At 37.8% G+C, this 26329-nt stretch overlaps 1 protein-coding gene across 1 annotated transcript in view; it reads left to right on the forward strand.

The window, feature by feature from the left end:
- The window catches only part of ARHGAP32 (Rho GTPase activating protein 32), a 109327-nt gene that overhangs the window by 10303 nt on the left and 72695 nt on the right, over positions 1-26329 (forward strand). Inside the window, exons 2-5 of the mRNA XM_014530617.1 lie at positions 4055-4163; positions 21513-21604; positions 22151-22192; positions 22575-22659. Of these exons, the coding sequence (XP_014386103.1) occupies positions 4055-4163; positions 21513-21604; positions 22151-22192; positions 22575-22659 (328 nt within the window). The remainder of the gene's footprint in view (positions 1-4054; positions 4164-21512; positions 21605-22150; positions 22193-22574; positions 22660-26329) is intronic.

The raw sequence follows: 26329 nt of genomic DNA on the forward strand, positions 1-26329 counted from the left end.
GATTGAAGTTTACCATCTTGATTTTTTTTTTATTTGCCTTTTTCATTCTCTGTGCCTTTATTCTTTCCTGCTTTCTTTTGGATTAATCAAGTATGCTTGATTTTTCAAAATTTTCTCCTCTATCAGATTTTTAGTTATACATTTATTTATTATTCTTTGAGTGGTTACCATAGAGATTGCAACTTTTATCTTTGGCTTATTGCATTCTCTAAGATTGGACTTATTTCACTTCTCAAAAAAGAGGACTCTTAAACTGTGTGCATGTACGTTTCCAATCCTCTGTGCTTTGTTTATTATAAACCTCAGAGGATATTATTTTTGTGTGCGCATTAGTTAGTTTTAACACCAATATTTACTTAAATTTTCCTAGACTTTGTTCTTTATTACACTCTTTGTTCATTTCTGTAGTTCTGGGGTCAGTTTCTTTTGGTGGGAAGAATGCTCCTTTTATTTTCCAGTTTTTCTGGTGGGAAATTCTTTCATCTTTTGTTTGAAAATAACTTACTTTATATGATTTTACAAGGAGGAGAGTTCTAGGCTGGCTATATTTTTCCTTTTATTAAGTTGAAGATTTTCTCCATTATCTTCTCATTTCCATTGAAATATCCTCTGACATTGTTATTTATTGCTTCTTTGAAGTCAACTTGTCTTTTTCTTTAAAGATTTAAAAAAAATATATTTCTATTGATTTCAGAGAGGAAGGGAGAGGGAGAGAGAGTTAGAAACATCAATGATGAGAGAGAATCATTGATTAGCTGCCTCCTGTATGCCCCCTACTAGGGATTAGCCCGTAACCCAGGCATGTGCCCCGGATTGTGATCGGACCTCGGACCAAACCCAGGACCTTTGAGTCTGAAGGCCGGCGCTCTAGCCAGTCAGCTAGACCAGCTAGGGCCAAACCGGCTAGGGCAAATAATTATCAAACAAAGAGTAAAATAAAATTGGAAATGCATCTCTTCCTGAAATAGATATTTTGAAATTAGTTTATATATTTATGGATACATATCACTTAATGCTGGAATGGATGCATGCATATTTTACTTACATAAGAAAGAGGAGCTGAAGAAGCCTTACTTACAGAAAATGTGTTGCTGTTGTTGCTTTGTTCTTTTATTGAGCAAAAATTTATTCCAGGCACTGGTTTAGACTCTGCGGATAGAACCCTGAACAAAACACACGAATTTCCTGCCTTTGTGGAGCTTATATTTTGAACGGGGTAGGAGGAAATGTAATTAATTAAATATATAAGATGTTAAGTGGTGGTATGTGCTATTGTAGAAAATGAATGCAGAGTAGTAGGGTTACAGAGGGTAGGACAGTGTGAAAGGATAGTTGCTAGTTATAACTAGTACACGGTGGGCACAGACAGCCTCTGGGACAGCGGTTCTCAACCTGTGGGTCGTGACCCCTTTGGGGGTCGAAATATATTTCTATTGATTTCAGAGAGGAAGGGAGAGGGAGAGAGAGTTAGAAACATCAATGATGAGAGAGAATCATTGATTAGCTGCCTCCTGTATGCCCCCTACTAGGGATTAGCCCGTAACCCAGGCATGTGCCCCGGATTGTGATCGGACCTCGGACCAAACCCAGGACCTTTGAGTCTGAAGGCCGGCGCTCTAGCCAGTCAGCTAGACCAGCTAGGGCTCAACTTGTCTCTTATTCTCTAGCTGTTTTTAAGAATATCTTTGTTTTGTTTTTTAAATACGTAGATGCTTTTTAAAAATCCTGCTTGAGGACTTCTTCAATCTGTAGTTGGATGACTTTCATCAGTTTTGAAAAGTTTTCGGCCATTATTTTTCAAATATTGCTTTTGTCCCTTTTTCACTTTCATTCTATTTCTTATCTCCGAGTTGCTAGTTTTTGACATATTTGAGACCTTTTACCAAGTCTCTTGTGTTTTATGCTGTTTTGTGTATTTCTGTTTCTATTGTCTTTGTTCTTCAATGTAGAACCATCTGCTAGTTCACTAATCCTCTCTTTAGCCATGCCCATTGTTCTGTTAAACCCATCCATTGAGTTCTTAATTTAAGATATTTTATTTTTAGGATGAACATTTTTTTGTTTTTCATAATTATAAGTTTCTTTTGAAGTACTTTATCTTTTCATCTATTTTATTATAAACATACTTTTCTCTGAACGCATTAATTATAAATATTTTTAACAGCTTGATACTGAATTCTTCTTACCAGTTGTGTCTCTCTCTTCTACCCATGCCTTGTCCTAGTGCAGTGATGGCGAACCTTTTGAGCTCGGCATGTCAGCATTTTGAAAAACCCTAACTTAACTCTGGTGCCGTGTCACATATAGAAATTTTGTGATATTTGCAACCATAGTAAAACAAAGACTTATATTTTTGATATTTATTTTATATATGTAAATGCCATTTAACAAAGAAAAATCAACCAAAAAAATGAGTTCGCGTGTCACCTCTGACACGCGTGTCATAGGTTCGCCATCACCTAGTGATTGCTTGTGAGTTAGATCATCTTGGATATTCCTGTCTTTCCTTAGAGTTGAGGCCAGTAGTAGGTTGCCACGAGACCTCAGTTTTTTGATGGATTCAAGAAAAGTTATGATTTCGTAGATTATCTGTCTTGTTGTGAGGCTGGGAGTGATGCTTTCTACATCATAACCAGAAGCCAGAAATCCGTCATAGCCACTTTTAAGACCCTTTCTGATAATTCTAAAATCCGAATCAAACGTGACTCTTTCTCTGTTTTGACTGTGTTTTTTAAAAATTTTGTTCATTTGTTCCTGTTTTCTTAAAGCTCGCCTTATAATGTTTATTGGCTACCAGTCAAGGTGGATGAAAAGTTGCAAGGGGCCTGTAGAATGTTATTTTCCTCTGAAGAGAGTTAATTTTTCTTTTGACAGTTCTGACCATGCCCGAGGCTTGGTTTGGGGCTTTGTTTGAGCTCGTCTATTGCTGTTTTGTCCTTAGTCCTGAGGCATGGCTTTTCTGGAGTCTCAGTTGAGAGTCCAGGTTTCTTTGTTTTGTTTGTTTTTTCAGTGCCCCTCTGTTTGGGGCAGTGCTTGCCAACCTCCATTTCCTCAGCTTGGCCAGCCTGTGATATGTCTGCTGGGCCCACTAGTTACCCCGCAGCTGTTTTTTGATAGGTTTCTTGGCATCTTGTCCTACATACTTACAAGCTGAGGAATCAGTTCACAATTTGAGGGGAATTTCCATGTCTATTTTTGGACTCTTCTTCTACAGGTCTTTGAGGGGTGGCATTTTTTTACCCTGAATCCCCATCTGCTTTGATGACCCCAACATCCAACCTCTGCCTCTTCAGCCTAGTTACGCTATCATATTATCCTCAATCATTGATTTGTATAGTCTGTTATACAAAAGGAATGATTAAGTATGAAATTTGCTTCATGGGTTTTCTTCTCTCAAAGAATGTAGCCCCAGATATTCTGTTTGTATGGATTGCTTTCTTGTGCCTTCAGGCAAGAAGCTTTATATGATTTGTCTAAAATTTATAGTTATTCTCCTTGAGAATGTTAGTTTAATACACTGTCCTCCATAAATTGGAAAAAAAAGTACTGTATCTGTCCCTTCATCCTGAAATTTTACTAATGCTTAGCACAGTTCTTTAATATTGACCACTGTTGCAAATCTTTTCAAGGTACCAACTATGTTGAACTGATAAAAATCAGTCCTTATATAATAACTAGAAGCCCAATGCACAAAATTCGTGCAAGGGGCTCGGACCTCGCAGACCTGGCTTCATCTGGAAGGTCGTCCGGATGGTTGTTCTGCTGTTTGGTCTAATTAGCATATTAGCTCTTTATTATACAGGATTATCACAGATCATAAAAGTTAACTAGTTAAAGACCTCAGTTTTATCTCTTGGAATAAAAGCAGGTGTTTGGTACATCAGGAAAGATCCCAAAAACTAGAGTAGAAATAGAGGAACAATATTAGCCCACCAAAGCTCTTTTAAGTAAACTTTAAATCTCACGTAATTTTCTGTTCTTTGAATTGTAGTCATTGGAAAGTTTTTATAGAAGCATAAATTCTTATCAGAGTCTCTCACGTTTTGATCTCTAGGAAGATGAAGTCCTCGGTACATTCTGAAGAGGATGATTTTGTTCCAGAACTACACAGAAACGTCCACCCCCGAGAGCGGCCCGATTGGGAGGAAACACTGAGCGCAATGGTAAATCAGCGTTATGAACGTGGATGCATGCATTTATTACAATATATTTTTATCGATTTCAGAGAGGGAGAGGGAGAGATAGAAACATCAATGACCAGAGAGAATCATTGATTGGCTGCTTCCTGCACACCCCTACTGGGGATCAAGCCCACAACCTGAGCATATGCCCTTGACTGGAATCAAACCCTTTGGTCTGCAGGCCGATCGATGCTCTATCCACTGAGCCAAACCGGCTAGGGCAAATAATTATCAAACAAAGAGTAAAATAAAATTGGAAATGCATCTCTTCCTGAAATAGATATTTTGCAATTAGTTTATATATTTATGGGTACATATCACTTATTGGTGGAATGGATGCATGCATATTTTACTTACATACGAAAGAGGAGCTGAAGAAGCCTTACTTACAGAAAATGTGTTGCTGTTGTTGCTTTGTTCTTTCATTGGGCAAAACTTTATTCCAGGCACTGGTTTAGACTCTGTGGGTAGAACCCTGAACAAAATACACGAATTTCCTGCCTTTGTGGAGCTTATATTTTAATGGGGTAGGAGGAAATGTAATTAATTAAATATATAAGATGTTAAGTTGTGGTATGTGCTATTGTAGAAAATGAATGCAGAGTAGTAGGGTTACAGAGGGTAGGGCAGTGTGAAAGGATAGTTGCTAGTTATACTAGTACACGGTGGGCACAGACAGCCTCTGGGACAGCGGTTCTCAACCTGTGGGTCGCGACCCCTTTGGGGGTCGAACGACCCTTTCACAGGGGTCGCCTAAGACCATCGGAAAACACATATATAATTACATATTGTTTTGTGTCACAGATCATAAAAGTTAACTAGTTAAAGACCTCAGTTTTATCTCTTGGAATAAAAGCAGGTGTTTGGTACATCAGGAAAGATCCCAAAAACTAGAGTAGAAATAGAGGAACAATATTAGCCCACCAAAGCTCTTTTAAGTAAACTTTAAATCTCACGTAATTTTCTGTTCTTTGAATTGTAGTCATTGGAAAGTTTTTATAGAAGCATAAATTCTTATCAGAGTCTCTCACGTTTTGATCTCTAGGAAGATGAAGTCCTCGGTACATTCTGAAGAGGATGATTTTGTTCCAGAACTACACAGAAACGTCCACCCCCGAGAGCGGCCCGATTGGGAGGAAACACTGAGCGCAATGGTAAATCAGCGTTATGAACGTGGATGCATGCATTTATTACAATATATTTTTATCGATTTCAGAGAGGGAGAGGGAGAAAGGGAGTCTCTGCTTCTTGTGAATAGGCTAAATGGGGAGGTAAAAGAGGAAATAAGGAGACCAGTTAGAAGATTATTGGATGAATGATAATGATAAGCTTGAACCAGGGTGGTAGATAGGATGATAAATGGTTAGATTCTGGATATAGTTTTACAGATAAAAGCCAACCATTTGTTTTGGCTGATGAATGGGCTACAGAGAGTGAGATAAAGAGAAGTCAAGGATGACTTCAAGTGTTTTTGGCTTGATCAACCTGAAGAATGGAGTTTACATTCACTGAGATATTGGAAAAGCACTTTTTTGGGGGGGATTAGGTGGACCAATCCCATGCAGTATAGTTTTCCACATAAACTTAAAATACCCATTTAATCTAGTATATCATTATGTAATTCCGGTCTCTTAATAAGAACAATGAAATCTTTCTGTGGAAAGTAACATTTTATTTAATTGTAAATAAAAGTTAGTGTTTCTCATCATGAAAATTGAATGCGAATGTTCATCTGTCAGTGCAGATCAGTAATGAGATTTTACATATTTCACTTTTGAAAATGCCTTTTCACTCGGATATGTCCTGCCAAATACTCACATCTGTTTGTGAGCATATGATTTTAATTGAGCATATTCATTGCTTAGAAGGCATTTTCAGGACTCTATTAGATTTTTCGTTTAATATTTGCCGTTTAGCATAACATTGCAAACTTCGATTTGAAGGTTAGAAGGAAGCGCCTCTGTTGCACAGTGAAGTGGGTTTTGCAATATGGAAATTTACTTTGCATTTGCAGTGCAGTCTGAAAAAGCCTGCTGGAAGTGGAGTTGGAGCTTGGAAAATATATGCACTGCAAGTTGATGTGGGGATGGAGATCTCCCATCTCTGTTTCATGTTTGATAGCTGGGAAGTATGTATAACTGCTCATGATTACTTGCCAATCTGACAGTATTATTCCCGTGTAAGTTTTGCCTTGTAATTTTAGGTAGAATTCATTAAGAAATAGCATCAAATGTGCAGCAAAAACTAATTACAAAGGCCATTTAGTGTTCAGTAACAGAGGTTGAAAGGATGTCCAATCCTTTCTCTGCTCCACACATATTTTTTTGCCCAAATCAGTTTTAATGTATCTTAGTAGATTCCACTTCAGGTTGTACTGGACTAATGTTTGCTGAGTTTATTTTGAGAATATTGTCACCTGTAGTTTCCCTATGCAGACAGTTCATAGGAGCTAATTCTTGAGCCATTTTTAAACTTGGCATTGACTCCTCGACCATTGAGCAATATTGGCTATGTTTGAGAGTCAAGGAAAGCCAATTGCAGTCATTTGCCTTGTTTTTTTAAAAAATATACTATTGATTTTGCTCCCAATAATCTCAACTCTTCAGACAGCCGTTCTGACCAAAAGGCTAATAGGCTTAAACAGTCTGTTTTCTCTGGATGCATTTCTTTGGCAGCTGCAGTCAAATACGATTTAATGGGTTCACCACTGGTAAGTGGTACCATGACTTTCCTTGTTGGCTAACCAATGAGCTACCTGGAAATTTACTTTGGATGCAGTCTTGTTTCTGTTTTTGTGAAGAAGTCCTGTGTGGTGGTAATAACCTTTTAGAATTTTGGAATTTTTCAGATCATGGCTTTCCTGTTAGTTGAGAATATTGTGATGAGTGCAGAGTTTGGTAATATTGATGTATATTCTATCTTTCAGCATAACTATAGTGTCATTGGGTAATAAGCACAATGTTCTACCATCTGATTTGCTAACAAAACCCATACTCTTCTGTGCCTTTAAAGCGTGACATTCAAAGTCCACTTGTCTCTTCTTTGCTTATTTTTACATGATCTGTACCAAGTGGTAATTTAAAAAATGTGGTATGGTGATACCTGTGGAATTTGAAATGCTGTTGAGTTATAACTCAGCTAGAGGCCGGGTGCATGAAATTCGTGCAAGAGGCTCGGCCCTCACACTCTGGCTTCGTCCGGAAGGTCGTTTGGCTGTCTGGTCTAATTAGCATATTACACTTTTATTATTATAGATACTGCAGTTTATGGTGTGCATGTGGATTGATGAGAGTGCCACGCAAGGTCTCTCACAGCTACTCAGCCCTGTCATTGTAACATGAGAGCAGCCACAGATAATACATTGAGTGTAGCTGTGTCCCAATAAAATGTTATTTGTGGACACTGATATTTGAATGTCATGTAATTTTCACATGTCATTAGATAACGTTAAAAAAATGTAAAAAACATTTTTAGCTTATGGGCTACACAGAAGCAGGCAGTGCGTGGGTTGGCCCTGGATTCGTGGCCCCTGCCTTGTTATATAATTGTAACTTAAGAGGTAAGACTCTTTTAAACCTTCCAGACAGAAAATGCTTTTATTTTTACTTCTCATATGTTATTCATATCTCTCTTGTAATACTTACTCTCATCCTAGTTGGCTAGTCATATCTCTATTGTAATACCTACTCTCATCCTAGTTGGCTGTTTTCCTTACTATATTGTGAGATCTCTGAGGAAGCATGGGGATCATTTTGTATTCATTTTACTGAAGGATGAAGTTTAGAAGAGGATGTAAGCATGACTCTCAGACAAATATAAAATGAACACATACCAAAGATATTTCACTCATTAATTAATGAAGGAATCAGTCAAGTGTTACAACTGGTTCAAAGGAGAATTCGATGTTACAAGTTCACTTTTCTGCGGAGGTGTAAAATAGCCAGGCAAACAAAGCAAGCCCCACACCCCTGTGGAATCAGGTAATCCCTGGAGGTGCCAGCATTCCATTGAAAGGATGGATATTCAGTAATCTCTGCCATTTTTAAATCTTCCACATTTTCCCCCTACAATTCTTATAACCTCCCCAAAACCTACATTGAATTTATGGAATGGGAAGAAAGGTGTTATCTGTTATTATATGGTGGTTTGTATTAAAATGTCACATGCTGCATACATTGAAAGCTAATGAATTATCCTTTTTGGAGTCCACATTGATTTTTTTATGGAAATTACCAATTATATCATCCTAGAGGCCCAATGCACGAAATTTGTGCAAGAGCAGGCCTTCTTTCCCCTGGCTGCCGGCACCAGCTTCCCTCTGACACCCTGGATCCCGGCTTCGTCTGGAAGGTTGTCCGGAAGGACACCTGGTCTAATTAGCATATTATGCTTTTATTATTATAGATGTGGTAGCACCTTATTGTATTATTATTTTGGTATTCTAATTTTTTCATGTGTAAGTTGTTTTTTTTTTCTCACTTGAGGATCTTTTTCCCATTGAAAAAGATCCTCAAGTGAGGATTAACAATCAATGACATGTCTTTCAGTGTTCAGGTTATTCATCTCCTTGGTTAAGTTTATTCCTAGATGTTTTATTCTTTTTGATGTAATTATAAATGGGATTGTTTTATTAATTTCTCTTTTTGATGGTTTGTTATTTGCATTGAGAAGCACAACTGATTTTTGTATAATGATTTTGTATCCTGCAACTTTGAATTCATTTATTGGTACTTACAGTTCTTTGGTGGTACCTTTAGGGTTTTCTGTATGTCACCTGCAAATAGTGACAGTTTTATTTATTCCTTTCCAAATTGGATGCCTTTTTTTTTCTTCTTGCCTAATTGCTCTGGCTGGGACTATGTTAAAAAGACAAGGTGAGAGAGAGGAGGCATCTTTGTCTTGTTCTTGATTTTGGAAGAAAAGCTTTCATGTTTGAGTATGATGTTAGCTGTGGGCTTGCCATATATGGTTTTATTATGTTGAAGTACTTTCCCTCTATGTTCACTTTATTGAGAGCTTTCATGGCAAATGTATGTTGAATTTTGACAAATGCTTTTGCTTCATGCATTGAGATGATCATAACATTTGTGTAACTCGTTTTGTGAATGTGTACCACATTGATTTGTGGATGTTGAGCTATTTTTGAATTTCTGCATTAAATTCCACTTGATCATGGTGTATTTCAATGTATTGTTGAATTTAGTTTGCTAATATTTTGTTGAGGATTTTTCATCAATGTTTATCAGGGATATTGGCTTGTAATTTTGTGTGTGTGTGTGTGTGGCTTCATTGTCTGGTTTGGTAGCAGGGTAATGCTGGCCTCATAAAAAAAGTTTGAAAGTTTTCTTTCTTTTATTTTTTGGAAGAGTTTGAGAAGGATTGCTATTAACTTTTCTTTAAATGTTTGGAAGAATTTATCAATGAAGCCACCTGGTCCTGGAGTTTTACTTGTTGGGGGCTTTTGATTACTGATCGTCCCCTTTTTAGTATTTGGTCTGTTCTAAATAGTCATTTTAAAATCAAAACAGAAAAAACAAACCATAAAATAGGACTCTCTCCTTTTTTGATGTATGGTTCATGATTTATTTATTATTCTTCATCAACTTGTAACAAAATAACGAGTTATCTTAAGAAATCAAAAGCTAGAGTTTTAAAAAATGAAGAGTAAAATAATTATTTGCAATGTCTTAATAATAAATTATATAAGTAAGTAAACATTAGGATCTTAAAAAATAAGATAAAAGATATAAAAAGAAAGTAAGAGGAAATCTCTCACCAGTTTTGAATATTTTAACTAAAACCACTTTAATCATCTTACTTCTTAGTGTTGGCTTAAAATGATCTCATATGCTAACAACTAGGGTCATGAAAAATAAAGTGTAAATTTTGTACTTCCAAAATACTGAAAAAATTTAAAAGGCACGAAGTTAATTTTTGGATTTGTCAACTCTGTGTGTGTGTGTGTGTGTGTGTGTGTGTGTGTGTGTCCATGAGTGATGCTCTCCCCTTCCTTCCTGTCCCTCTTCCTCTTTCATAAACACATATATGTGCATGAGCATGTGCTCTCCCGTGCATGTTCTCTCTCTCTCTCTCTCTCTCTCTCTCTCTCTCTCTCACACACACACACACACACACACACACTCACACACACACACTCACAAGGGTGGGCTCTTTTCCTCTGTCTCTCTTCCCACCTGCTGAAAGCAGGCATTCGCAGGGTCTGTACTTCGTCTCTTCGTGCTTGCTCCCTCCCAGTTCTATGCTGGTCCTGCAGATTTCATTGTCTTCTCTATACAGATGACTTCCATGTCCATGTCCCTAGCCCTGGAAGAATTCATTTCCCAGCTGAAGGTCCTGTGGAAGCCGTGAGCTGTAGATTTTCACTAAATCTCATCTTTCCCGCTCCCTCAATGAGCTTCTTTTTAACTTTACAGGTCATGTTAATAACACTCACTTTATTTCAGTCACCCAGGTCTAAGACCTTGTGGTTTGTTATAAATGAAATGGTTTCAGTTCGTTTTCCTTAAAAGCCAAAGCCCTTCCTCACTTGATCATTTTGCTCCAGTTACATTGACCTTTTTGCTATTTATTTCTGGACTATGCCAAGCATTAGCTACTCCGGGGCCTTTGTGTTTGTGGTCTTTTTTTTTCTTTTTCTTTCTTTTTTCTGAAAGCACTTTCCCTGCATTTTCTGCAAAGCTTGCTCCCTCTCTTCCTTCAGTTCCCTCTTTACAATTAAGTGCTGCCTTCACTCACCATCTTAGATGAAATAATAACCCTGCCCTCCTCTCTTTGTCTTTCTTACGTTGCTTTAGTTTTCTCCACAGTGTTTAGACATACTGAATATTTGTATGAAAATTGTCTTTCTTTTCCATGAGATTGTAAGCTCCTTGAGTACAGGGACTTTGTCACTTATGTTTTGTCTCTTGTGCCTGGCATAGTAAATTCTCAGTAAATATTTTTTTGAATGAATGAAATTGTCATTCTCTGAACAAATTGAACCAGTTGTTTTTTCCTTGACAGCACCCAAATTTCCCTGCTTTTCTTTTTAAAAAAAATATATTTTATTGATTTTTTTTACAGAGAGGAAGGGAGAGGGATAGAGAGTTAGAAACATCGATGAGAGAGAAACATCGATCAGCTGCCTCCTGCACACTCCCTACTGGGGATGTTCCCGCAACGAAGGTACATGCCCCTGACCGGAATCGAACCTGGGACCCTGGAGTCTGCAGGCTGACGCTCTATCCACTGAGACAAACCGGTTAGAGCTCCCTGCTTTTCTTTATCTCATTTGTTAATATGAATTTTCTTTTCTTTTGTTTTCTTCTCCCCTTCTTTCTTTTCTTTCTGTTTTAAATCAAAAGTTAGACCATTACATTTTTCTTAGACTTTCCAAAAGTACCTCCCTTGTATTTGGACCATATCCCCCCATATTGTCTGCTTTCTAAAGAGGATTGATAGAGTAGTCATTCTTCCTGAATAGTCTTGAAGCGATACTTTTGGAAGACATATGTATTTTGTGTATTGCTCTACTCTCTATGGTTCCTTTTACCCATCAGTTATAAAAACATTTCCCATTCGAATAAGAGAGAGAAAAGTCTTTGCAGATGCTCCTTCAGTGAATTTCTTTAGCTCTTTCTTACTGTGTGATGTTTAGCTGTTCATTTTTGATTGATGGGTGGATTTTACTCATGATTCAGAGACACTGATGGTGTTTATCATTTCAGTTTTAAAGGCAGGATATCTTGTTCAGAGTTGCTTTGTGAACAATCACAAATGCACCCATTGATTACTATGCAAAGCCCAGGTTTTGAGTTTCTGCCAGTATATTCAATGCTCTTCAATAAACAACCCCAAGCCCACCCCATTCCATGGTGCATTCGGTTCTGGCTGAAGATGGTGGGAATTCTCTGGCATGAATCAAGCAGTGTTAATTATGGAAGGTAATTAATGCACTCCTGGGAGTTCTGGGATTTATATTAGGTTGAATGTATGAACTCGTTCATTTTATAGGTTAAAAAGTGTTGAAAATGGGTAGTTTTATAACGTTAAGCCTAAAATCTTTTGAACTGGTCATAAACCCAGCATTTATTTGTTAATTATTAAACTAAAAAATACATTACAAATATTGTGCTCTTTAAGACTTTAAGTGATCTGGATGTTACTTTTACTGATAGAATTTGTTATATGACTTTTCAAAAAAATGTTTAAACTTGTAAAATATTGAAGGAGGAAGTACATAAAACACATGCAGTTAGAAGAATGGGGTGTCATGGGTAGTCTAGAATCTTGCCATTTCTTCCTTTAGTAGAATATTTCCAATTCAGTGTCTCCATCATTTGTGGTTCTTGGTTCCGTTCCACCCTTCTCATCATACCCTGCCTATTCCAGGAAGAATTCACATTTTATGTTTTTATAATACACGTTTAAACATTATATGTACATTTTTACTAGTAGATCTGGTGCACAAAATTCAAGTGCAGAAACAGACCATTTTCTAGCAGCACAGAAGAATAGCAGTACTTTACCTGAATAAAGTACCTACAAAGCTAATCGCGTTGTTTTTAGATTTTCCTAGGAATCTTTTCATAAAATGTCTGGTAAAAATATATACAACATGGGACCCCATATTTTCAGCAGAAAATATCTGCTGAATCAGTAGGATTATCTTTAATGATTGGTATAGATAGGAGTGAACAGATAAATCTGCATTATAGAAAAGTAGAAACTTCAGAATGTTTCAAGATTTTGCTAATATGTCCGTGTGTTAATTTTTAAGTTGCTTGCCTAGCTGTTGCCTAGAGAATTTGTATTATTATTCTGATGGCACTTGCTGATCATTTTTCTTAAATTATTTTAAACATTGCTCCTGGATAATTTCCCCCCAGCTGTTGCATGTTCTTTTCGAGGAGATATTTTCTGTTAGAAGTGAACTTTAAAGGCAACTCCTTTGTGCAAAAGTACTAGTTTTATAATCAGGTGCAGAAATCTTTTTTTCTTCTCTTTTGTATTCCCACCCTGTTGTTCCTCATCAAAATAGAGAATTAAATAGGAGTAACTATATAGTTTACTCCTGGGCTCGTTTGATAGCTACTTGTACGGTTTGTGAATTTTCCACATACTTAAACCTTCCTGCCTCCTTTGAGTCCCATTTCTGTTATTTAGCACTTGCACATTGGGAGGTCTAGATAACATACTGGAGGAAATAAGTGAAGAAAATTGTCTTGTAATATGTTTTTAACATCAAGCGTATTTTGCTGTACAAAATTCTCTTGAAAATACTCACACATAACTAAGTTAATTGAATTTCTTTGTGATCTTCTTTAAGAATCATTTTAGTGATAATGTAATACACTGTAGATTTAATAAATTTAGCTCTTCTGATGTATTGGGATGATGATTATTAAATTTTACCCCATTATCTCTTCTTTGTAAGAAAGGGAATAATATTTAGACTAATTAAAACTTTGTAAACTTTTCATTACAGAGATTTTTTTGCATTTATTTACTATGATTAAACTGTGGTTGCATTTGGAAACTGGCAGTACTGTTTGCCTTTCTTGGCAGAATGAATTTTCCATTTAAATACCGCTTTTTCAGTTGACTGTATATATGTATGGGTACGTCCCATTATAAATGTGTTTTTATTCTTATTCTTCCCTAAATATGGATACCTAGTTTTGCCCATTAGAGTTCTATAGAATATATAATCTCATTTATTTATGACAGTTTGCTATGCATTTGCAAATGTTTGCTGTAAAGGTAGGTAAATGCAGAGGTGAGAAAGCTAGCTAGCCTGCTTTCTCTCCTTTTCTCTCTTCTACTTTATAAACACAAAACATGCTTATATAGAAAAGGCAGAAAATTGAAAAAGAGAGAGAGAGAGAGAGAGAGAGAGAGAGAGAGAGAGACTGTCAACCACCATCCCATTTTGCACAGTGGTGAGATTATTTTGGTATATTTCTTTCATGATTTCCTGCAATGCAGAGAGTTTTAATTTTAACATCATATAAACACGATTTTCTTACATAAAATTTTCCAAATTGTTAGTTTCAAAGAATAATGCTTTGTTTATCTATCCCCCTTTCCCATGAGGCGTGGAAATGTGACTTATAATTGTTAACCATATACAATTTTATCTCTCCTTCCTACTTAACATAAACCTTCTACCTTATTATTAAGGTGCTGCAGTTAAGAGAAGCTTGAATGTTTCCCAATGTGCATCATGGGAAGTGTCACAGGTGCAGGAGTTGCTGGTTCACTGGAAGGAAGAGATTGCTGGGAAAGACTGGCTGCTGGACATAGTGTAGGGACACTGGAAGGGGGGTTAAAACATTGCTGTGAAGCGGGGAGGGAATTCAGTTTCCCGTAGGAGAAAATAGGGGGGCTTTGAGATCTGCACAATGGGATATGGGACAGATTGTAGCATGCGCATGGAAATGCATGGTTGCAAGAGAGAAGGAGAGATGGCTGTGGTGCTGAGTCAGCTCTATATTTCCCACCAGTTACCTACTCCACCTGCCAAATTTGCACTTAATTCTAGGCCTTGCCTTCTCATGAGCAGCATACTCCCGAGGGATGCTTCAGCAGAAGCCTTGGGAGACTAGGAAGTAGGCTCACCCCGATAATTTTCCTACTTTAAGATCCACTGACCTGGAATTTTAATAATATCTGAGCCATCTCTTCCCAGCATTGCTCACGTTAGTGTTTGAGTAGCCAGGAAGTGACATAGGAATCTTGGCGGGGATTCTCTTTAGAATTTTTCCTCCCACAGTGTTATATAGTCTTTCTCTGGTATTTATACTCCATGATATAGTTAACATATGTGATAACATTAGTTGATGGAAATTACAAAAATTTTAAAACCATTAATACTCTATAAAACTTGCCTGGGAGAAATTTATGTATACATAATTAGTGCTAAATGAAAAGCTCTTAATAAACAAAGTTAATGGCTGCATAATACCCTATAAGACAGGAAATATTAGTGATGTTTCATAGATTAGTAGGACTTTGAGTTTGTTTTATATTTTTCATGTTGATGAATATCTTTATGATGAATTTTGCCTTGTCTTTTTACTGTTATGGGGAAGTATCTAAAGAGTATGAAAGGATTTTGTTAATTCGTATTCTAGGCAGTAATGTTTCGTGTCTTTTGTGCCATATCTTTTCATTCAAACATTCTTAGTTTTTCACATTTTGATAGGAGTAAAACTATTTCCCACATACTATTTCGTTAATAACATGTTGCTTTCTTTACAGTTGGCTACATGATCTGGTTGAGTTCCTGTCAAGCTCATTCTGTTTACAGCTGCAGCTGCAAAATACTGTGCTGCATCTTAACATTTAGCAACAAGAGCATTTAATAAGAACTGCTCAGACCTTGAGATCCTGGTCCTACATAACAATTTGGGCTTTTTGTTATAATTTTCATCCAGGAATTTTTGTCTTTTCAATATGTTTATGATCCTATATAATAAAAGGGTAATATGCAAATAGACTGAAAGGCAGAACAACCAGAATACCTGTGGCCTCTTGCCCCAGCCAGCCCTGCCCCCAATCGGCCTCCCATCCCAGCCGGCCCGCCCCTGATAGTCCCCATCAGGGCGGGCCGGCTGGACCCCACAGTGCCTGAATTTGTGCACCGGGCCTCTAGTATTTATTATATAAAAAGCCCATGGCCATAACGGCATACCAATCAAAGACCGGCATGGGTGGGTGGGGCTGTGAGCGTGGCAAGGCCGCGCGGGTGGGTGGGGCCACACGAATTCGCGTGCCGGGCCTCTAGTATATGATATAAAGTCTTTGGTAAGTCCAACATTTGTTTCATCTCATATTTGGTATCTGATTGTCTCTTTTTGGGGAATTGCTCATATTTTACAGATTTTTGGTGTATCAAGTAATTTCTTATTGTGTCATGGATATTTTGAATATTATGTTGTGAGACTGTCTCCTGTTGAAATCCTCTGGAGAATGTTGATTTTCCTGGCTTATCAGGCATTAACCTGGTGGGGTTTAGGTTGACGTTTCTATCTGGACTTGTTTAGGTGGTGGTTTTAGCATCAGTTCAGTTTCGATTTGGTACCCACTGTCTCCTCTCAAAGGATGCTTTTCTGAAAGGCAGAACAACCAGAATACCTGTGGCCTCTTGCCCCAGCCAGCCCTGCCCCCAATCGGCCTCCCATCCCAGCCGGCCCGCCCCTGATAGTCCCCATCAGGGCGGGCCGGCTGGACCCCACAGTGCCTGAATTTGTGCACCGGGCCTCTAGTATTTATTATATAAAAAGCCCATGGCCATAACGGCATACCAATCAAAGACCGGCATGGGTGGGTGGGGCTGTGAGCGTGGCAAGGCCGCGCGGGTGGGTGGGGCCACACGAATTCGCGTGCCGGGCCTCTAGTATATGATATAAAGTCTTTGGTAAGTCCAACATTTGTTTCATCTCATATTTGGTATCTGATTGTCTCTTTTTGGGGAATTGCTCATATTTTACAGATTTTTGGTGTATCAAGTAATTTCTTATTGTGTCATGGATATTTTGAATATTATGTTGTGAGACTGTCTCCTGTTGAAATCCTCTGGAGAATGTTGATTTTCCTGGCTTATCAGGCATTAACCTGGTGGGGTTTAGGTTGACGTTTCTATCTGGACTTGTTTAGGTGGTGGTTTTAGCATCAGTTCAGTTTCGATTTGGTACCCACTGTCTCCTCTCAAAGGATGCTTTTCCTGGCTTCTCTGGCTGGGAGGAAGGAGTTCTCCAGGAGTGTTAGTCTCTGTAGTGCACAGTTTTTCCTGACTGGGGCTGCCATCAGGCCTAAGCAGTGAGAGAAAAAAGAGGAAAAAAATAAGGATTATCCCTACAGTCTTTGCACAACAGGGTCCCCTTTGATTGTTTTTCTAGTCCAGTGACGGCGAACCTATGACACGCGTGTCAGAGGTGACACGCGAACTCATTTTTTTGGTTGATTTTTCTTTGTTAAATGGCATTTAAATATATAAAATAAATATCAAAAATATAAGTCTTTGTTTTACTATGGTTGCAAATATCAAAAAATTTCTATATGTGACACGGCACCAGAGTTAAGTTAGGGTTTTTCAAAATGCTGACACACGGAGCTCAGAAGGTTCGCCATCACTGCTCTAGTCAGAAGGATGGGTTTTCACTCAGGGTCTTATGTATCCATGGTACAGCTGAAGTGTTGCTCCCAAGTCTGTCCTTGGAAGAGAAGCAAAAAAAAGAAAAGAAAGCTCTTGCCTATTTGTTTCCATATTCAAGGGCCATTTTCTAGTCAGAAAGTTGTAATTCCTTAGAGTTTTACTAGTCATGCTTGTTACTTATATCATGAGCCAGCTTTTCCTTAGGCAATTCCAAGAGGTAAAGGGCGGGAAGGGGGGGGGGGGCGGCAAGCGGGTTTGAATCCAGGAAACACGCTGTCAGCCTATGATTAGTCATTCTTCAGGTCTTGACTTTACACCCCAATCCACTTACTCTAATTACATATTTTAGAATTCTCAGGTAGTTGCTTGTTTTTATTTTATTTCATTTTGTTTTCTGTAGAGTTTTTGTTATAAACAGTAGAAGAGACTAGAAGCCTCTCATTCTTTTTTTTTTTTTTTTGAAATAAATTTTGCTGGATATAGAATTCAACGTTGACAGTTGTTTTAAAAAGCAATGGAAAGAACCCATTCCACGTTTTCTGCTTTTCTCATATGTAGTCCTGTGAGTGTAATGTGTGTATATACTTCCCCCCTCTTGGCTGCTATTAAGGTTTTCTCTTTATCAGGGGTTTGGCTGAGTATGGAGTTTACCTTGTATAATCTGTTTCTTTTAAAGATCATAGCCTCTTATGTCTTTTCTGTATGGTGGAACTTTAGTGCTTTAAACAGTTGGTTTATACATTTATACAACTTTTCTTAATCGTGTCCTCACCGGTGTTGAAAGTTTCTTGGGTGGTTTTGATGTCTGTGTTAACTTATAAAATAAGTAAGAAAACAGTCTTTTTAAAAATGTTATTTGAAATACGATTCTTTTCTCACTCCTCATTTTCCCCCCAGTTATAACTATTTTAGACGAATGTAGAATGAGAAGTTTCACAAAAATTCCTATTGACATTTTTTCCTGTTAATTTTTAATACAAACACACACAGTCACATACTGTAGTAATGCCTACATTTATTCATGTTTTTAATGTTAATAATTTTTTTTTCAAGCACAGCCTTCCATTGCATAAACACACTATAGTTTATTCAGCTATTCCTGTTTTTGTGTATTTTGGGTATTTTTGTTTTATAATGACCATTTTCTGGTGATTATAAAAAAGCTATGAACGTTTATGTACATGTTTTTTTGTGTACATAGGGAATATTTTTTGGGTCTATATTCAGGAGTGTAGTTGCAGGATTATAGGTAGATTCATGTTTAACATAATAGGAATTATCAAACAAATTTCCTAAGTGGTTATTGCTGTTTTACACTTCAATCAGCAATAAATGAGAGTTTTAGTGCTCCATATCTTTTGTTGCCAACTTTGGTATTTTAATTTTTTAAAAAATTTAGCTCTTTGGAGAGTGTGTATTATTCCATTATGGTTTAATTTTCCATTTCTTTGATGAGTAATGACATTGAGTATCTACAATTATTGGCCATTTGGCATTGTCTTTTATGAAATACCTGTTTAGATTTTTTGGCATTTAAAAAATTGGGTTGTTAGTTTTTAATATATTATAAGGAGCTCTTTTTAAATGACTTGTTTTAAATCTTGATGTAATCAAATTTAATTTTTTCCTAAAGGTAATATTTTTTTATTTCCTGTTTGAGGCACTTTTACTTATGTTAAAGTTGTTCTTCTGTATTTAATTTTATCAGCATTATTAATCCTCACATTGAGTGAATTTTGTGAAGGTTCAAGGTTTATTCTTATGTTGCATGCTTTAGAAAACTTCACCAATCGTATTTATTGACACAGCAGTATTCCTTTGAATTTCATTGTTACTTTTGTTCACAAGTTAAGTTTTGTTGTCTATATGTGGGCTTTCTCTGGACTTTCTGTTATATTTATTTCCTTTGTCCTTCCTTATTCCAGTCCAGTATCAACTGACTTAAATTACTATTGCTTTACAGTAAGTCTTTAAATCAGGAAGTGTACAGACTAGATCTTCCAGGTTATTAATTTTAATGGCAAGCTATTAAATCTTGATATTTATATGTCAGACAGATATGACTAGCTTTCACTTAAAAATGTTCTTTTCTCTGAAAAATCTAAAAACCAGAATCTAACAATAAGTATGTATATATATACACACACACACAATAATACAGATGCCCACTAAAAGTGTGAAACTTTATTGAATCTTTTACCTATTTAATTAGAAAAAAAGATGGTGAAGTAATCTTATTAGATGGCAATGTTAAAGATTGATAATATTCAGTGTTTGTGAGGTTGTGAGAGAACAGGAATCCATGTACATGGTTGGTAGTGTTGTAAATGGGATCAATGTTTTCTGGAGGATTATTTAGCAGTGTGCATCAAAATAGAGAGCCAGGACAGTGGAAAGCTAGGAAAATTCCTTGCAAGTGGAACGGGGAAACTGAGACAGACAGCTGAATGAACTGGTCTGACACTTTACAGCCAGATACGGAAAGTCACCGGGGCCGAAAGCCCTGGGTGTGGTTTAGACCCCCTGACCTTTCCTCCCTAGAGATAACATCTAGGCCTCCATTTCAGCTCCAGGCCCAGAAAATCAGCAAAACCAGGTGGGTGAGGCCAGGACCAGCTGCAGTGAGTGACTAAGGCACCGCCCAGTCAGTAGAGACCGTGACCTTGATAGAGTACCTGTGGAAAAGCAGCCCCACTTCGTTTCTCTCCTGTTGCTTCTTCTGTCCTAAGTCCTTCCTTGTGTCACTGTCCCAGCTTTCATAAACTTACTCTCAAAATCACCCGGACTCGTGCTGTGAAGTCTTCCCTGTTCGAAGCCAAGAACCCACACACTACAGGCCGGCCCGAGGCAGACCCGCTTCAGGCCTGATCCCATCTGATCACAGCAGTAGTGCTCCCACATGTCCAGCCTGGCCAAGTAAAGCTGCAACTTTCACAGATGCAGAACAGTACTGCTAACTATAGTCACCTGGGTGTACGTCACTTCCCCATGGCTTCTTTATTTTATAACTGGAAGTTTGTGCATTTTGACCCTGTTCACCCATTTTACCCACTCCCTACCCCCCTGCTCTGTCAAGTGTCAAGCATCAGTCTCTTCTCTGTATTTATAAACTTTTGTTTTTTGGTCTATATTTTTAGATGCCACATATAAGTGATATCATATGGTGTTTGTCTTTCTATTTTTATGTATTGATTTTAGAGAGAGAGAGGAAGGGAAAGAGAGAAATATCAGGTTGTTGTTCCACTTATTTTTGCATCATTGGTTGATTCTTGTATGCATCCTGACTGGGATCAAACCCGTAACCTGGGAGTATAAGGACGATGCTCAAGCAACTGAGCTACTGGCCTGGGCTTGCTTGTCTTTCTTTATCTGATGTATTTTGCTTAGTTAGTGTAATGCCCTCAAGGTCCAACCATGTTGTCACAAATGGCAAGACTTCTCTTTTTATGGCTGAGTAGTATTCTGTTGCATATATTTACCACATCTTCTTTGTGAATCTCCTCTTAACTCAATTTAACTGCTCACCCCATATTATTCTCCCCTGTTACATCAGGTGGCATTGGCTATACTAATTAAGGTTACAAATCATGGATAATATAGCATAAATGTTTTTTATAGATTTTTGGATTTGCTATTTATTTTGTTCAGAGTATGAAGAACCTTGTAGTTGAATGTGTGACTAGAGTTAAAAAATCACCACATAAAAACTGTGTCAGATGAAGGAGTACATTTGGAAGTATGACATAGATGTCACTTTCAACTTCTGTTGTGAGAAATGCATGTTGTCATCTCCTAATTATGTTCCCATTACCATTTTACCTTTTATTAATCATTGTAACCAAGGTTACTTTATTCCACCAACTCCCTGGGGAGGTTTAAGTATGTGTGAGACACATAATAGCTGATTTTGAAATTTGAGTATAAGAGCATGAAAATTCTTAACAGAACATTTTTTCTCATACTGTAAAGTTAAATATTTAAATTAGGTGAATATTTTTTCTTATTCTTAATTAAAACTCAGTAAATTATCATTTTAAGAAGAGATTATTAAATCAGTATGTATTGCTCTTGGTACAGAGTCAATAGAATCATTAAAATGAACTATCCTCTTTTTTAAAACATACGGGTACTAAAGGAATAGTCATAAATCTTTTTTCTTTATTATTTTTAAGGCAAGAGGAGCAGATGTGCCTGAGATTCCTGGAGACCTTAGCCTTAAGACATGTGGCAGTACAGCTAGTATGAAGGTTAAACACGTGAAAAAGTAAGTATAACTTTACCGCAGTTTTGAAATGACTTCCTATAAATGGAAATGAGTTCTTTACTTTAGTTCTGTTAAAACCTTTATTTAGATTTCTTACTAAATAAGCTGTTACTGTCCATACATTAAACTATACTGTTAAGCCTTAATTTATGACTCAGCAGTTAGTGGGCTAGGTTTGAAGACTAGCTCTGGTCTAAAAATACACTGTAATTTTGTTCTTGCATCTTTATGTCATTGTCTATTAGACTGCATTTGTTCAACAGGAAAAAGCCAAGTATGTCCTTCTTAGTACCTTTAGCAGGTGTTCTCACCCATTTAGAAAAATCGAGGTTGTTGTTTGAGTTACGAGAATTGCTCTATCTCAGCTTTGCCTTCACAAGGGTAGGGAATGGGTGCCAGAAGTTGACTCTCAAGTGAAATATCTTTAGGTATCTGTTTCAGTTTTAAGCAGAAAATCCACCTTGTCAGCTGGTAGAGGGTTAGATAGCTGTGTTTTCATTGCGGGTATAGAAAAGACAAGGATAAAAATGTTCATTCTGCATCCAGACCCACCAACCCAGGACTGATGGGCTGCGACAACATGCACAGGTAACGCCTGGCTTTGTGTTCTGTGGTGGGAATGCTGCTTCTGCCTAGAAGCTGGCTCGTCTCAGTTTCCATAACATTCACCGACAGCATAGTTTTCCTGTGGGCACTGACTTGGGACACGATGAGGAGAGTACAGTGATGCTTTTTAATTTTTGTTGTTGTTTTTTGACCCGTGCAGTCCATGTAACTTTCATTGGATTCCGTGTATTTCTGAAAGGGTGTGTGTGGGTATATGTGTGCTCATGCGCATGTGCTTATTAAATAAATATTAAATAGTTTGCTTGCATGAGCTCCTAAACCCATTTTATTTTCTCTTGATGCTTAGCAATTTCTTCTCTGTTTCGGTGTCTTGTATCTCACTGATTTATCTCATGTACTTCAGGTTGCCCTTCACCAAAGGCCACTTTCCGAAGATGGCCGAATGCGCACACTTCCACTATGAGAACGTTGAGTTTGGCAGCATACAGGTATGTTTGAAGTGGTTCCTACATGCTGAGTTAAGTTGGTTATTCACGACTCTTTTTCAGGAATAAACCAGGCACATATTCGTTTCAGGTATACAAACATAGTGATTAGACATTTATATAACTTACAAGTGATCACCCCAATAAGTCTAGTACCCATCTGACACCATCCCTAGTTATTACAATATTATGTTATTGTGTGTTTTTTTAAATACAGATAAGTGGCTCTTTTTTTTTAATATCTCCACAGGAGGATAATTTTTTCATTGGTTTTTAGAGAGAGTGGGAGGGAAGGGAAAGGAAGGAAAGAGAGAGAGAGAGAGACATGAATGTGAGAGAGGCACATCGATTGGTTGCCTCCTACACTTGCTCCAATTGGGGAATTGAACCTGCAACCCAGGCATGTGCCTCAACTGGGAATCGAGCCCACGACCTTGAGTTGCATGGGATGATGCTCCAACCAACGAGCCACACTGGCCAGGGCTATGCTGTTGTTTTTTAATCAGTGCATTTAAGTTTGGAAAATTTTCCCCTGAATAGTACATTGAACAAACTCTATAGGTTTTGATATATAGCGTTGTATTATGTTTTGTTTAGAGAAATTGAAACCTCAGAGGAAAAAAAAAGATCATTTCTAGAAAGGACTTCTTGTTTTAAGTAAAACCATATATAGTTTTAGATTCTGTGAATTCATTATCTTTGTTGCACTTCTCTCTGTTGTATCATCTCCATTGTTCAAAAAATAAGATTTATTCAAATTTCAGAAAATGTTTTTTCAGTAAGAAGGGAAATATCCCTTGTAACATGCAAATATCAGTAATCAGTTCATTCTCTTTTACCCATTTGAGGCCTTGCTCTCCTCCTGCTGTGGCTGGTGTGGTGCCGCCATCTAGTGTGGAGGACACTAAAACATTTGTGTGGTTTGCATTTCCTATTATTTGCTCATCTGAAGCTGAAATTAATGTTTCCTTTTTATCTGATTTCATATAAAGCATTAAGGTAAATTAACCTGAATCCAAGAGAGCAGGTCTTACCTGAAATAAGGCCTAGGAAACGTATGAATTTATACCTATTTCTTGAGCATTCGCTGCTAAAGTTACTGTGCAAGGCCCTGGGAAATGCTACTGTTGTTTTCTGTGATCAGATACACTCTTTTTTAAAAAAACAATTTTTTAAAAATATTTTATTGATTTCTTACAGAGAGGAAGGGAGAGGGATAGAGAGCTAGAAACATCGATGAGAGAGAAACATCGATCAGCTGCCCCCTGCACACTCCCCACTGGGGACGCGACCGCAACCAAGGTACATGCCCTTCACCGGAATCAAACCCGGGACCCCCGAGTCCGCAGGCCAACGCTCTATCCACTGAGCCAAACCAGCCAGGGTCAGATACACTCTTGCCTTGATACTGAGAAATGTGGAAAGAGGTTGTAATGTTTGACCCAAGTGTGAAAATGTTGAGGAAAAATCATGTGAAACACAAATCCTGACTTTTCATTTTAAATGAAGTTATCAGGATTATGATAATCAAATACAAGCCAGTATTTATTGAATGTTTTCTGTGAGCCAGATTTACACTAAGTACTATTTGTATATTGTCTGATTGAGTCTTCACGACAGTTTCAGATGAGGAAATCGAGGTAGGAAGAGTTTAAGAACTTACCTAAGATCACAGCCGGGAAGTGGAGGGGTCTGTGTGTGCATCACAGCCAGGAGCCATTAACACCCTGGGATGTAAGCATAGGGCTCTGGGAGAGAGAAAACTCTTCTCTGACCAGAGGGCTCTATTTGTAGGTTTGCTGTTCAGTCGTAACCCAGGTATCAAAGCAAGTCCTGACCACACAGAAATGTGAAAATGCCCATGAAGCACTCTTTTCCTGACGAGTGTATGTTCTGGAGTGAGCATCTGTAAGACAGGAGATGCGATTCTGCCGGGGTGTCATTCGAGCTCATTTCCCATGTGTTCTGCATGCTGCGGGCATCTCACTGAGCTGAGGGGGATTCTAGGGCAGTGATGGCGAACCTTTTGAGCTCGGCGTGTCAGCATTTTGAAAAACCCTAACTTAACTCTGGTGCTGTGTCACATATAGAAATTTTTTGATCTTTGCAACCATAGTAAAACAAAGACTTATATTTTTGATATTTATTTTATATATTTAAATGCCATTTAACAAAGAAAAATCAACCAAAAAAATGAGTTCACGTGTCATCGGTTCGCCATCACTGTTCTAGTGTCTGGAGGTGAGCAAACCTGGTCGTCAACATAGGAACAGTGCTCTCTCCCAAGTCTGGAGGGAAAAGTGGACCGTGAGGCTTAAGAAGATGCGTGTAGGTCTCTAGCTTTTCCCAAAGGAATTTGAAGTGCAGTTATGTCTGTTATTGATTTTTGCCTTATATGCTGAAATTAGAACTCAGTTCACTTATTACTCACCTAAAAGGCAACTCTAATGTATATTCTTCCACTTGGCATTCTCGACTCAGGAGTTTTAAAGTGGTATTGTCACTCTTAATGTGTTAGGGTGTTGACGGCGGGCATGCGTGGACCACATAATATTGTGCAACAGAAATATTTTTCGTGTTTCCACACCTCGTAGAGGCTACAGAGGTGAAATGTACGAACTCCAGAGGTATGTCACAGTGCAATTGCAGCCGTACTAGAACTAAATAAAAGATGAATAAAAGGTCTCCCTTTACCCCATTTGAAATCTGTTGATTAGGCTTTGATGACCGGTATTTTATGTGGGTGGGGTGATGTATTTCTACCCTGACTTACAAAACTGATGTCCATGCTCCCTGTAGAGAAAGGACTTTTCTGAATATTGGAAGGCTTTCTGGATAGAGTTTTATTTTTAAAGATCCTAACAGCACTAATTGCAGATTGGTTACCATGGTGATAGAAAAGTGAATTCGGTATAGGAAAAATAACTCCAAAAATAGATTTGTAAGGAATCTAGAAGGATGGGACTTGGCAATTCTGTTCTCCCTTCCTTATAGACAAAGCACTGAGATAGCGTTACGTTGAAGGAAGTAAAAATAGTGTAAAGCATTACGTTCATGTCATTCAATAGGCAAATGTAGCCCAGTTGTTCATAATGTGTGCTCTTGGCACATGTGGTGTGGGTGCTGCATAAAACCTCGCCGTTCTGACTTGTTCATAGGGTGTCTTAAAACCAACAGACAATTCATCAAGAATGCTTTTCTTGAATACCTTGTAAGAGATTCTTTCCTCAGGGGAAACAAGCAATATACCAGTACACCTAAGAAAAACGTAATACATATTGTGAGAGTGCTTGTAGAGGCATTCCAAGGCAAGAGAAGTTACTTCCTGTGGCACTCAAGGAAGGCTTTATTGGAGCTTGAATAGATTTGGGATATGCAAAGACAGAAGTGCAGAGCATTTAGACAAGGAAAATTAGCTTAGACAAAGGCACCTGGGAGGGGAGGGGAGGGGATGAATGGGTTAGAAGGATTATGGGAAAACGTGGTTTCGAAGATATTTGGAGCAGTGCCTTTCTTCAAAGCTCATCTAAGCTTCTGGACTTTGCATTTAAATTACCTTCTTAGTAGGAATTGAGAAAGTATTGAGAGATTTTTGAAAAGAAAGTACCATAATCAGTGTGCGAGGGAAATGGAGAGAGGCCAGTGGGAAGACTACTGTGAATGTCCAGCCAGC

This window comes from Myotis brandtii, unplaced genomic scaffold (genome assembly GCF_000412655.1).
Source record: "Myotis brandtii unplaced genomic scaffold, ASM41265v1 scaffold75, whole genome shotgun sequence".
Classification (NCBI taxonomy): Eukaryota; Metazoa; Chordata; class Mammalia; order Chiroptera; family Vespertilionidae; genus Myotis; species Myotis brandtii.